This window comes from Gallus gallus, chromosome 1, assembly GCF_016699485.2.
Source record: "Gallus gallus isolate bGalGal1 chromosome 1, bGalGal1.mat.broiler.GRCg7b, whole genome shotgun sequence".
Taxonomy (NCBI): Eukaryota; Metazoa; Chordata; class Aves; order Galliformes; family Phasianidae; genus Gallus; species Gallus gallus.
In genome coordinates, this window is record NC_052532.1 from 141,121,333 (window position 1) to 141,135,022 (window position 13,690).

Sequence of the window (13,690 nt, forward strand, 5' to 3'; positions counted from 1 at the left end):
TCAGTGCTACTCGTATAGCAATTACTGGGTCATTAATATCATTGCATGCAATTAGTGACAGTAGAACGAGCAAGAGGTTTCTTATTTATTTAATATGAATTTTCACTATAACCCTTTCTTATCCAAGTACTGCAGACAGAAATGTGAGATTTTCAAGGCAGATAAGCATCTTCGAAGAGTAATGTTGAGTTCATCTGATATAGAATATAGATCCTCATTTAATATTAAACCCTCTGATTTTGTTTCGTGCAAGGCCACTTGTCATTAGTGACAATCAGTGTAACTTGAATGGTAACTAATTGTGTTAGTTCTGTTCAGCTGAAGCAAAGCTCACTGTGGTAGCAAGAAGGTATTCTCATCCATGAGAGCCTTTTGCCTGGAGTGTGCTGGGAGAAAGGATAAACTATATAAAAAATACTGCTCATGGCTGGTGAAATTAACTAGCTAGTAATCCGTTTTAGATGTATACACTCTGATATACACTGAATACATCATAATTAGTGGGCTTACATCTGCCACAGTTTCTTCAGTGCTCACAAATATATAATTTGTTTATGTAAACTAGAATCAACCATGTGTACAGTAGATCATTATCTGAAAACATTTCTCAAAGTATGTGAAATGTACAACTGAAATAGTTTTAGAAATGCTTAGCTGTATTGAAAGACAAATTGTCATTTGTAGTGGTACAACGTAGAGATGCTTTTATTCTTTTTCATCATCTGTAAATCTTTCTGAAAGAAAAGGGACACAACAGCAGTGAAGCAAGTAGGCTTTTGCTGTGGATGGGTGGATGCTGTGACCTTCTGTATTGGATAATAATGCAGCATATAGTGTACAGTTTAGTACACTTAAGTTGCGGTGTTCCTTAACCAAGAGATAATGTGGTGCTGTTATTAAAATAATAGGCAGCAGAAACCAGCTAGAGCTCACAGCCTCTTTGGTACAAGTTACTCATTGTCTCTTTTTCCCTTAATGGAAAGGTTTTTTTTAAAAAAAAAAAAAAGAAATGAAGGGATTGTATTCTTCCTGTACCTGTTCTCTTGTTGTGTGATGCCATGTCCACGTGGAATTAGTAGAGTCATTCTGAGTGTAGGAAAGGAGGGAAACTGTGCAAGTACTCTCTCCCTATTTTGTGCTTAATTCTTTGGTCTTTGGGTGTTCTTTTTTCAGTCAAGCAATGTGAGACTCAGTAAGGAGAGTCTATGGATTTCCAGAGGTGTTCCTGTAATTAAGCAGTTGATATTTATAAGGCATATACAAAGGCATTTTAAAGTACATTGTACAGTACAGACCGATTGGCTCTGTCTTAGTTGTGTCCCCCTGCACTGCACCCCTCAAAGAATTAAATAGTAAAAAATTCTACCCCTTTCTTGTCATATGAATATAAGTAGAGAATTTTAGGGAAAATTTTATAGAGAACCCTGTTAGCCACAAGTCCATTCAAATTACCACCAGTCACACCATTTGCATTTGGACAAGATACATTTCAGAGTAGTGGTTAAGGAAGTGAATCACAGAATTCCACTGTGGAGCCTTCGCTTTCTTCCAGGCAAGAAGAGGCCTGTTTTTTATTTTACTTCATCTTGTTCTGGATTTAGTTTGACTGACGTGGGCCTTGCTTACTTACTTGCTGTGCAGAATATATTTTGTGGATCCTGTTTAGATATCAATTTGGAGAGCTACAATATAGGACATAATTTAAGAAATGATAAGGATGAAATGTGAAAAAGAAGGGAAGATTCTTCTTGTCTTTCGTTCATGTAGAAGTTTTGTCACATGTGGAGAGTGGAAAAAAGGCTGGCTTCAAGAATATTTAGAGTACTCCATAATATTTAATTTAAGAGAAATTATGTGTTAATTTGAAAAAATATATATATGGAATAAAATGGAACCAGTGAGAGTTTCTGGATGATCTTTAGGTTGAGAAAATCGTCATGAAATTCTGCTGCCACTTTGACTTTGCAAGTAGGACAAACAGAACAGAGGTGTTAAAAATACAATGAACGATGACTGGTAAAGTGTATTTTGTTTATGGATGCTTAATGATTGTTTTGGTGTCCTACACTAGAAAATATCAATTGAGCAAATCCAGCTAGTTTGTATATTTATTTATTCATTCATTCATTTATTTATTTATTTTAAATGAAAGATCTTCTCTTTGTTGCTGTAAGATCAGTGGAAAAGGTAGGATGCAATTGTGTTGTTCAAGCATAAAGAGTTAAACAGAAGTCTCCAACCTGCAGATAGAAATGTAGGCAACATGCTGACAGTACTCTGTGCAACTGTTCCTAATGCACTGAAATATTACCAGTTACAGTCCGTGTTTGAGGCTGCTCGTAGATACATTCTGGGAGACATTTTCATTCTAAAGCAAAAAAATGAAGGTTTCATCGTCAGTGTGAACTTTTTTAACTACAAACAAGGGTACACTGTTAGTTACTAGTAGTTTAAATTTGTATATTTATCTTCTCTCTTTAAACTTTATGTAGTTCATCCAATACCAAGTGTTTGCCAAACTACCTGTTCTTTGGTGAGTGGCCTGAGCAATTTTTTTTTTTTTTTTTTTTTTTTTTTGGCTGTCTCAGATCTCCATGCAGATCTGGCATTGCTACTAAGTGAAAAGAAAAAGAAAAAAAAAGAATTTAATTTCATTTAATTAAAACACTTTATTACCTCAGCTGCCTTGTTCTTCATCGCTGGCTGGTCTAGAAACAACCTCTGTGTTGTGATCTGTGATTTGTGGTTTCTCAGTGTGTGATTTCTTGTGTTCTTAAACCTGTCCCATAAATTCAGATAATTTATGGGAAAGAAGAATTATTTATTCCATGCTTTACTAAGAAAGTCATTAAAAGTACTGAAAGCAGATGAAAGCAGTCAGAGCACGAATACATGATGCCTGGCCAAAATAGTGTACTATTACTTAATACAATTTAAAAAGAAAAACCTCAAAAGCTTTACATGTTCTTAGTAATCCTGTGACTGCATATTAGATCAAGTGCAGCTTTGTATTAAGAATAACTTCTTACTACTGTTGGATCTATAGCTTTTGTGATTTTTTTTGTTTTTTTTTTTGTTGTTGTTCCTGCAGCGTGTAGGCTTTTCCATTCTAAGCACGGAAACAGCACAGCTGTGAACAAGTGCAGATGGATAGAGTTTTTACGTTTTATTTAGCTCTGCTTTTGAGAAACCTATTTTCTGATGCTGACTTTAAGGAGAATCTAAGATAAAAGATGTTGACAGTCACTACTGTTAAAACAGTACTGACCTAGCTCAAAGAAACCTGTAATTCTCACTTCCCCTCTTAACAGATCCACACCAGCAACAATTAATTGTTATTTTGATACAATGCTGAATGGCTTATGTTGTCCACACACATGAAACCAGTTTTGTCCTAACCCACAAGCTGAGATCACTTACTCCTTCCTACAGTCTGTGGCTTAAAGTTCATTTAGTTTTCACAGGAAAATTATGTATGACAGTCTGAATTTCCCTCCTCAGGCATGTAGTTCATTTCATATCCAAGGTGCAGAAATACATGTGTTATGAAGTTGTCTTGGTTTAAAGGATGTGACATTTAATTTGGCAAGTGGGTAATGTTTTTCACTATCCTAAAGCATAAAAGTACAGATAATTGCAACAGAATTAAGTGGTTGAGGTTTTAGTTTACTGGTGTTTCCTGTTAAATAATTGTGATGGTGTTTTTTAATTTTGTAATCTGTATTTTTAAGAGTGAGGGAAGATGAATTTTTGTTACTGTGCCTTCATCTCTAATCTCTTTGTGAATGAAAAGCTATACAGGCACAAATCCAGCAGCTTAATTCTCCATCTGATTAGAGCAATGTTACCAACCCGATAGGTCGAAAACAGCCAAGATCCGTGCAGTGGCTTAGCCTCCTGGGAGGCAGTGTAATAACAATCAAATGAAGACATATTAAAATGTAATATTACTTCCTCTCCATGGGGACTGTATAAGAATCATAGCCAGGAACTATTCTTGTCAGCTGGTTCTGTTTTGCTCACTGATACTCTGCCCCTGCATTTATGACTAATGCATTTCATATAATAAACAGAGCTTGTGAAGTTTTAAAAGCAAATGAATGTAAAGCATCACTCATTGATTTACATGAGTTCCTTTCTTAACAACAAACATATATATATATATTATGTGTGTATTTCAAAGAAGGGAAAGAAGAGCTGGAATGAAATTCTTTGGTCCAAATAAATTTATTTCTGCTTCTGTTAAAAGAGATAATATATTAAGAAAGTGCTTTATGAAACAGAAAATGTGTAGTTTCTTCTCCAAAGTAAGACTGCATCGGCAGACTCTTAGCCATAATTTCATAGGAATTCATTTTTTCTTAAAGTTGAAAGCCTAAACTTGTATTCCTTACAAAATGACAGCTGCAGTTTTATTTGAGGAGTGCAGATACAGGGTGTTTCTGTAGATTTCAAACATCAATTTTTACTTATTACTGAAAAAATACCAATCAAAATTATGATTTTGTCAAAAAATCTTAAAATTAATAGATATTTTAGGGCAATTACATGCATTTATTTGTAGGTGTGGTTAAACTGTAAATGGTTTAATGTAGTATGCTTTGGACTGTAATTAGTTTTGCAGTTGACACCAGTAGTACAGGACAGGTCTCAGAAAATCAGAGAAAATCCATTAAAAGATCTACAAATATTTTGTTACTAATACTTAGTTTTAGTTTCCTATGTGTTTCTGTATTAATATAAAATGAAGCGTGGGATCCTGAGAAAATTTAATACGCGTGAGAAGCATCATAGTAATTCTTAACTGTTCTTATTAATGTTAACATTGAAGTAGTATCTAGTCTTAGCACAAGGTCATGTGTATGTGAATAAATTCCTCTAAACATATCCATATTTGGACCTAAAAGTTAAAAAAATGCTCTTTTATTTATACACATGTATGTAAAAATAAACTGAATGGAGATTCTAAAATTTGATCGTGTAAACAGTTAGAGAGTAGCCTTTCCCTCTTAACATAACGCAAAGATCTTCTGTTACATTTCTGTGTTCATACCCAAATCTGTATCCACAGACACTTTTCTTTCTCTTTTTGTAATATCACATCAATATAAGTAGAGATCCAGGTACAGTGTTACTTCCCTGCAGAAGTGTGAGTGTAATGGAGGAGTTTGGGTGGTAGCAAGTATAATTTTCACTTGAAGATCAATATAAAAAGACAGCAGCAAGCATTTGAGGAATATTTTATTCTTGTTCCCTTGTTTGACTTCTGCACACTATACTGTCAAGGGGTATTAGCAGTATGAAACTGTTTTCTCTGGTGTCCCAGATTACTTCTCTCTCTCTGTGCCACTTTTTGAAGCTTAGAAGTATGTGTTTAAAACTACCCACATTCTTCCTGGTACGCTAGGGATATGTGAGGTTATATTTCGATAGTCTTAATGAATTTTGAAAAATAATTTCCTCCAGTGGCCTTGGGTAATTGTCGGTTTAATTACAGGGAGAAGCGGAGATGGAAACTTTGCTTTGTCACTGAAATACTCCTCTTTGAAAATTCTCTGTTCCTCAGGATGTAGCGCTCTCTACTCTGAGCTATAACATAGGCTTTCAGAAAACCCCTTGAAGAACTGTGGAAAAAGTGAATACTTCTGCAAATTCATTCATCTGACATCAAAGCTATGAAAGCATTCTTTTAGCAAGCAAGTGAGGCAGATTGAACTCTCACAGGCACACAACCAGACTCATTGTGTATTTGGTCCCTCTCATTTGGAGATTGTATTTGAAGTAATTTTGCATTCTTTTTGCTGTCTTACTTTCTTATTCTGTACTGAGGTCAGACTGCATCCTCTGCATCTTATTGAGATCTCCTGCTCTGTAGGTTAAATGGATAGGCCTTTAAAGAATAAAAAGGCATTGATGTTCAGAAGAAGCAGCACTCTATTCAATTAAAATCAAGTAGAAGGTGGTTAAAGAGCTGTGAACCCCCATAGCCTAGATTAAAAAGCAAACGAAGAATTACAAAAAAGCAAGACAAAGTCAGTGTTTATTAGTTGTACTTTCAGTTGATGCTCAGCTTTGGTGTTTCTATTTACTGCTTTTTTCCCTTGTCCTTGTGCTCTGGTACATTGGCAAATAGGTCATAAAAAACACTTTCAGCAAAGACACATTTGATTTATGTCCAGAACTGATTCTTAGTATTGATTTTTTTTTTCCCCTCTGGAAGAAAAAAAACAAAAGAAAACAAAACTATATGTCTCCATTATTTTCTGAGCCTGGCAATGCAGTGGCACATTTCAGATCTTTTTTTATCTTAAATTACTCACTGTGCTATTTTATATTTTAGAAGTCTTCCCAATTCCGAAAAAAGCAGTAGTTTCACATACTTCCCTTGCCGTGATTTTACAGGGTGGGGGGGGAGAGAGAACAAGAGGAGGAACTGGGAAGGCCTATATACAGGGAAACGGGAATTTTAGAAGAAGAAAGCGTGGTTTGGGAAGTTTGTATGGTGGCTGTAATTTGAGTTAGTCACAAAAGAAGCAGGAGTGGAACAAAACCAAGAAGTAGATCAAAGGCTAGGAAGCAGGGTTCAGCAGTATGGGGTTTATATCTTTACAGCTAGAGAGAAGATTAGAGCAAGAAAAATACTGCCATGGGGCTAGGAAGACATTGTGAAGGCATAAGGAAATATACATTGCCTTCATTTGAAAGAAAATCCCCAAGGAAGCAGAAAGAGAAGGAGCGAGAATTAAAAACAAAGATCTGAGCAGTGTGAAGCCCTTGTTGAATCAGATCCCTAGCTGAAAAGAGGGAGGCACACGTAGAAAAGTGCTGCTTAAGCTGTTTGCCAGAACTGCAGCGAGCTCTGCTCTCTCGTTTTCCATTTGTTTTCTCCAGTTGGTGGCCTGGTATCAGTGTGCAAGCATGTGTCTGCTTGCTTGTGCATTTGGGGCCTTGTGTACATAGGTCCAAGAAATGACAAGGGTACAGGAGAACACATGGGCTTGGGACCTGCTGTTGGGGGTCATTAGGGGCCGTTTCCCTGCCTGGCTTATGTGAGGTGTCCCCATTGTGTGCGCCATCCCACTGAGGCCTGCTGTGCCAGCATCATGGCTGGGCATCAGCACACACTGACAGCAGCTGGGGCCTGGCACGGCTCATGGTGGCAGTGGTGCACAGTGCCCAGGAGTTGCCGAAGGGTTTTCTGGCAGCTGATAAGATGTGCAGCCCTCGTTGTGGTGGTGGTGGTGGTGATTCAAACCTTTGGACTCTCCCTAGGAGCTGTGTTTTGCACACACGTCAGCTTGTAGTGACAGGATTGTGCGGGGGTGTGCGGTCCCAGCAAGTGTGGAGATAAGAAAGAACAATATAAACACAGGGGAAAACACCCGTTTGTTTGCATGAGCTGGTAGGTTTTTGTGAGAACAGAGCATGTGTCCCCCCACCAGCCTGCCCCCAACAAGGAAGGCTCCTCAATGCTGAGAAAAGTGAGATTGTACTTTCAAATATTAAATGGTTTTCCAATCAGTGCAGAATCTCAGCTTTCACCTGGGTCTTTTGTATGCCTTTGCTTCTTCCAGCAGGAGATTTGTAATAGAGGAAGCAGGTGTAACGTGGTGATTATAAAGATATTGTTGAAAAAAAAAACACCAACAGAGTGAATTTCCAATGCTTTGCTCCTTTGAGGCTGCCAGGGCTTCCCTTTCAGCTGACTCCATTACCTTTTAGCAGGTGCTGTGTTTTTGTCCAAGTCAGTCAGTCAATTGTGTGCAGAAAAAAAGTTGCTGGGTAAATTTGAAACCTTGATAACACATTCCTCCATTTGTATGTATTGTACAGCTTACCAATGTATTCATTCCCTTTGGCTTTCAACATTTCACAACTTTCCATAGGTCAGACTGAGCAAGAAGGACAGATCTCAGTAGATTGAAAGATTTCTGCTTGCAGACTCTCATGTTCACATTACTTTGCCTGTTGATTTCCTGATTTTATTTTTATTTTATTTATTTTATTTTTTTTTTAATCAGCAACATCAAATGGGTCTTTGGAGGGCCTGAATAACCAGGAGGGAGGGGTGTGCCAGACAAAAACCATGAAGATCCTCATGAAAGTTGGACAAGGTAAAGACCATCTGCTGTTTCATGAAACCACTTTGATCAGTCTCAGTGTCCTTTTAGTTTTCAGGCTTCTTTTGCAAGCGTAGAGCAGAGAGCCAGCTGAGCCTAGTGTGGTTGTTCCTCCCTCATGGTCTGAAAGCAAAGCCTGTTTTCTGCTCCTCAGCTACTGACAGATTTCTGCAGGAGGAGGGTTGGTGTAATAAGATCTCTTCACTGGAGAGCTCCCTAGAAGGAAGGGTCACCTGGGAATTACGTGTTTCAGTCATTTTTATTTTCATTTTAAAAACAAAAGCCACAACTGCGCTGTTCAAAATTATTTAAAATACATGAAAGGAGGGAAGCTAATATTTCTATAGTTTGCTTGTTATGAATTCTGATTACAGAGAGGTTTTTGTTCATTGTCTCTTTTCATATATAGATAGCCTATTGTGCAGAAAGAATGAATTATTCTTCTAAGTAGAAGTTGGTTTAGTAGTCAATCAACTTCCTCAGTTAAAATGAAATGTCATCTGCAAAGCTTTTCTTGCCAATTACAGGAGTCCCTATAGTTTCTGCAGATGGCCTCACAATCTAAACCTCTGAAATAACTAATACAACGATTTTGCTTTAAAAGGAAAATTACATTCTTGTATCTCCTAGTCCTTTGCATAAAGATTCTTCTGTTCAAAGCTATCCGTGTCTCACAAGATACCTATAGCCGGCTTATAAAGCTTAATATCTTCAGGCGCCTAAGCTGCAGTGAGTCGTTTTTCTCTCCCACAGATCCCAATTCTGCAGGGTTACCTCGGAGCACAGACCCAACCAAGCGCCCTGAACAGGAAGCTGGTACAAATGGGAAGAGCTCCACCACGAGTCCCTTTGTGAAGGACCACTCAGGTAGGTACTATGAGGTTTCCCCTGGGATCAGAAAGGCTCTAGCAGATTCCCCTTTATTCCGAAATATGGGGTTTTTTAAGCATTAAAATGTCGGAAAAGCAAATGTTTTCATACTGAGATGACACAAAAGCCAGTTTTGATACTCTGATGGATAGAACTTTGGAACTCCTGGTTTTGGCAACAGCTGCTCTTTCCCCTCTTTCTGCAGTAGAAGTTAATTACATCTTGTAAGAGTATCACTCATTTACAGGAAAGTTTTTGGATAGGGCATTCTCTAAGCAGCTTTACGATGGTGAATGCTACCTTACATTTAGTACTCTGGCAGATGAACGAGTCTTTCTGTCTTTCTCTTCCCGTATAATACATTATCAAGTGGTTCTCGACAGCCATTTATAAAGTTTATTTGAAGACATCTATAATTCATATCCTTATCTTTTTACTGACCATATGAAGTCTACATATCATTGGCCAGTCTGTCACTAAATTTAAAGATCAAAAAAAAAAAAAAAAAGGAAGAAAAAACCAAGATAAACAGATGGGATGGTTCAGAACAAAAATCTCAAGGGTGCATTTCAGGTATTATGGGCAAGAAAATGAATAACTTTTAAAACACAAGTTCTCTGGAAGAAAATTCAGTGAACTGCAAATGTTACAAAGCAAAATTTGCTGACAGTTGATTTTGGGGTTCCCAAAAATGGCTGGCTATTTTCCTTGCTAGCTGCATCATTTGATATCATTGATATGACAGTTACTGGGCAGGCTTCAGCCATTTCCTGCTGAGGTTCCAGATGTTATGAGGACCTAGTATCTGCAGCATTGTTCTACATGTAAGAGAGTATCAAGAGAGTGAAGTCAGTTCAGATTTTCAAGTGAGAAGGTCTCAAGTAAATGTTGATTTAATTTTGTGACAAATAATGTGACAGTATTCAACAGGCTGTTCAGTAGTTGAGCCTTTCCTGACTACCTAATATGTGCTGTTATTTTTTTAAAAATAAATGTAAGATATGTAATATAAACAGATATAGTCCATAATCATTTTGCCCATCTCCCACACTGCCTCAAGCTCTTTTGTTTCATTTGTAAGCATGAGGAGTCCACATAAAGAGACACTAAGGACAGCTAAATCAATATCGGAAGAATAAAATAGCAGAATTGTATGACACTAAACAGTACCAGTTGTTTTGAGAATTACCGTTTCACTGTGTTAATTTTCCCCTTGCAGTCCTATCCCACCCCTTTCTGCTGCCCTGAGCTGGCCGGCATCTGTTAAAAGATGCCTTGTACATCAAAGGCTGCCTTGTCAGTGCCAGTCCTCACTGCTGATGGATGATGATGTATGAAACAGGGTGGCTTGGGAGCAGCACAAAAGTGAGACCAACAGACACAAAGTCTTGTTTAATATTGATTGCTGACTTCGGCTGTTTGCATTTAGCTATCTAACAGGGTAATTGGTTTGTCAAAGTATAGCTGTCAGTTAATTCTTCTAGCTTTGCTTACTCTACACATTTTTAAGCAGCGTAAACAGGTCACAGGATGGCAATAACTTTTGTCTGTTGTATTTCCATTCTTTCCAGGATCTAGCACAGATGGCAGTAAGGCTGGGCATTCCAGTATACTGGGTTCAGAAGTGGCCTTATTTGCAGGAATTGCATCAGGGTGCATCATTTTCATCGTCATCATCATCACTTTGGTGGTTCTATTATTGAAGTACCGGAGAAGACACAGGAAGCATTCCCCACAACACACCACAACTCTCTCACTTAGTACATTAGCCACCCCAAAACGCAGTGGCAACAACAATGGTTCTGAGCCCAGTGACATTATCATTCCTCTAAGGACTGCAGACAGTGTTTTTTGCCCCCACTATGAAAAGGTCAGCGGCGACTATGGACATCCAGTGTACATAGTACAAGAGATGCCTCCTCAGAGTCCAGCAAACATTTACTACAAGGTCTGAGAAACACTCCACCAATTCTGTGGTACAGTTGAGGCATAGAGGACACTCACTGGTCAAATGCTTTCTGTTGGGGTTTGTGATGACGCCTTGTGTGCTAGCATTGACTCAAGCACAGAGGGAAGAAGGCAACAGCTCTTTCTGTGAGAGCCAACTCGAGCTGGACAGCTAACCTAGTCTGTAGAATTCCTATCTCAGTGAATCGGTATTCACTAAAAGCTGGAAGACTTTTATGTAGAAGATGCCCATTCTGATTGCTGTACTCTTGTTACATTCATCATCCTCAAAGCCATGTGCTGCAGGCCTTCAGGCATGTACAAAAGCCAAGGGAAGATGGAGTGATCCGTGGATTTTAATAGCTCTAGGCATCCTGGGAAGGTGCTGTAGGATATCAAGCTTGAAATGCAATCTTCTGACTTTTGTGTGTCTCTCTCAGTGCATACTGGATTTGTCACACAGACCTTGGTGTCTAAGTAAGACTTGCTGAAGTTCTCTTGCTTTAGTCCATCACTGTTCCATTTATTTTTGTTATTCAGGGCTCTGCCATCCTTCACATAAGATTTTCTTTCACTCCACCTCCTGAATCACTAATGGAACATTAATGTTTAGAGATGCGTGCTCCATCCATCTACTACAGCAGCCTCACTTGAATGGGTAATGCATTTTTAGAAATTGTGTCTGATAGTAAGGAGCCTTCCAGCCAAAAAGTTAGGCTGTCAACAAGTCAAGAGTAGGACTGGGTGGTGGAGGGAAGGGCTGACTGCGGTTGTGATTGAATGCCGCTGCCTCAAAAATAGAAGCTGGGAAGAAAAAAACCATTTAGGTAGCACAGCACTTTGGTATGCTGCGTTTTAAGAGGCAAGTAGGAGACACAATAACACGTGCAGTGACTTAGAGCTGCATTTGAAGGAATTCACGGTTATCAAATACCAGTGTGCAGAAAAAAAATAGTACCCTCAGTACAGTAGAACAAAGGGGTATTGTTAGGAAGTGAACAAGCTTGGAGGGGACAAGACAAGAGCAAGGATATATTAGGGCAGGTCTGTTGCGGTACTGGCAATAAATTATACAGCTTCGAAGCTGTAGCAAAAATGTAGTCTGCTTCAGAAGACTTTTAAGCAGACTCAGCTGCTATACTGTCACATTATACTAAACACAGGGAAAGCATTTAAGAAAATAGCAGAGAGCCAAATCTAACCAAGGTGATTATAAGCCAATGGGTCAAATGAGCTGTAATGCTATCACTGGTAAAGTTTTGGGGAAAAAAACAAACAAAACATTTCTCATCTCTAAGAGTAAAACAGAATATTTTTCTGACTGAGCCTTTTGACACTTTGGTTTATCCTAGTGCTGTGCCTGCACAGTGCCTGTAGGTACTGTAATGGGCACAGCAGTTAGTTGGTGCTCTGTGGCAAAGTTAAAGCACATACGGCAAACCTCCTGCAGTCCATAAGAATAAAATAAATTAATTATGACACTGAGATGGAGAAGGAAGATATGTCTTATTTATAATAGGTGTATAGAACACAAGGGATACAAAGTGAGAGTTTTTCTTTTTTGTTTTGTCTTGTTTTTACTAATACATGTTTCGAGATTGCACAGAATCTACACCAGAAGATGTGAATTTCATGTGCGGCAATTAAATAGTCTTAACTTGTCATCATTCTACAGATGTATGTGTGTGTGTACATGTACATATATATATATCTATGTATGCATGTATATGCATACATTAAAAAGAAGAAACCGATTCTGGGAAAAACAACCACTATCCAAAAATAATGGTAATGAGAGCATATTTAAAAATAAATAAATAAATCCAAAGGCCTTTAATGGCATCACGTGAGAGAAAATTGGGAAATAGGCCCAAAGTGTCGTGAAGTCACATAGGTAACAACAACAAGGTGTGCCGGCGTATATATTCTGTGTTGTGTTTTCCCTTGCCTTATGGACTGAAGTGTTCTGTAGATTTCATTGAGATTCGTAGGGGGGGCAGGGGATCAGGTTAAAGTTTTCTCTTTAGCATGGCTGTTCCCCTACGTCTCCCACCCTGGGGAGGAAATAAGAAAACTCTACTTTTATATGTGCTATGCAAATAGACATTTCTAACATAGTCATGTTACTATGGTAACACTTTGCTTTCTGATTTGGAAAGAAAATGTAGCAACAGCATTTTGGGGTTCGTAAATCTCCATTGAGCACCTGCAAGAAAAGAAAAAAAAAAAAAAATCTGTCATAGAAATGATCACTCTCTGTTTCCTGGACCTGAAAATGACGTTGAGATGTTGGTCCAAATGAGAGAAACAAAACAAAAAATCCCAACCCATGGATCTGTGGAAGGTTACCATGGTGACTAACTACACTACATATGTAATTCTTTTCAACAACCCTTCCTTTCTGTGAATCCATCCATGCAAGGTTCTCTTGTAAGTCATTAAGATTTTATTTTGGGGGAGGGAAAGGAAGGGGTGGGTTTGCTGATCCTGATTTTTATCAAATTGAACCCATGCTTCATCAGCTGGCTACATTCTAGTTATGTACTAAACTGTGAAAAAAAAAAAATCAGATGAATTGCTCAAGAGCAACCTGCAACTAATTGAAAAAAATATGTACTGTGTGTCTGCTTTGTGTCTGGTGCAGAATTATGACAATCTACCAACTGTTCCTTTATTTGACGTTGGTTCAGCTTTGAAAATTACTGTAAATGCCTTGCTTGTATGATCATCCCTAGTCACCCGACTTGAAATTT

The 13,690-nt window shown here is 38.2% G+C and overlaps 1 protein-coding gene across 1 annotated transcript in view; it reads left to right on the forward strand.

The window, feature by feature from the left end:
* The window catches only part of EFNB2 (ephrin B2), a 44,414-nt gene extending 30,934 nt beyond the window's left edge, over window positions 1-13,480 (forward strand). Inside the window, exons 3-5 of the mRNA NM_204824.2 lie at window positions 8,022-8,114; window positions 8,874-8,987; window positions 10,562-13,480. Of these exons, the coding sequence (NP_990155.1) occupies window positions 8,022-8,114; window positions 8,874-8,987; window positions 10,562-10,944 (590 nt within the window). The 3' untranslated portion in view covers window positions 10,945-13,480. The remainder of the gene's footprint in view (window positions 1-8,021; window positions 8,115-8,873; window positions 8,988-10,561) is intronic.
* The last annotated feature ends 210 nt before the right edge of the window (window positions 13,481-13,690 follow it).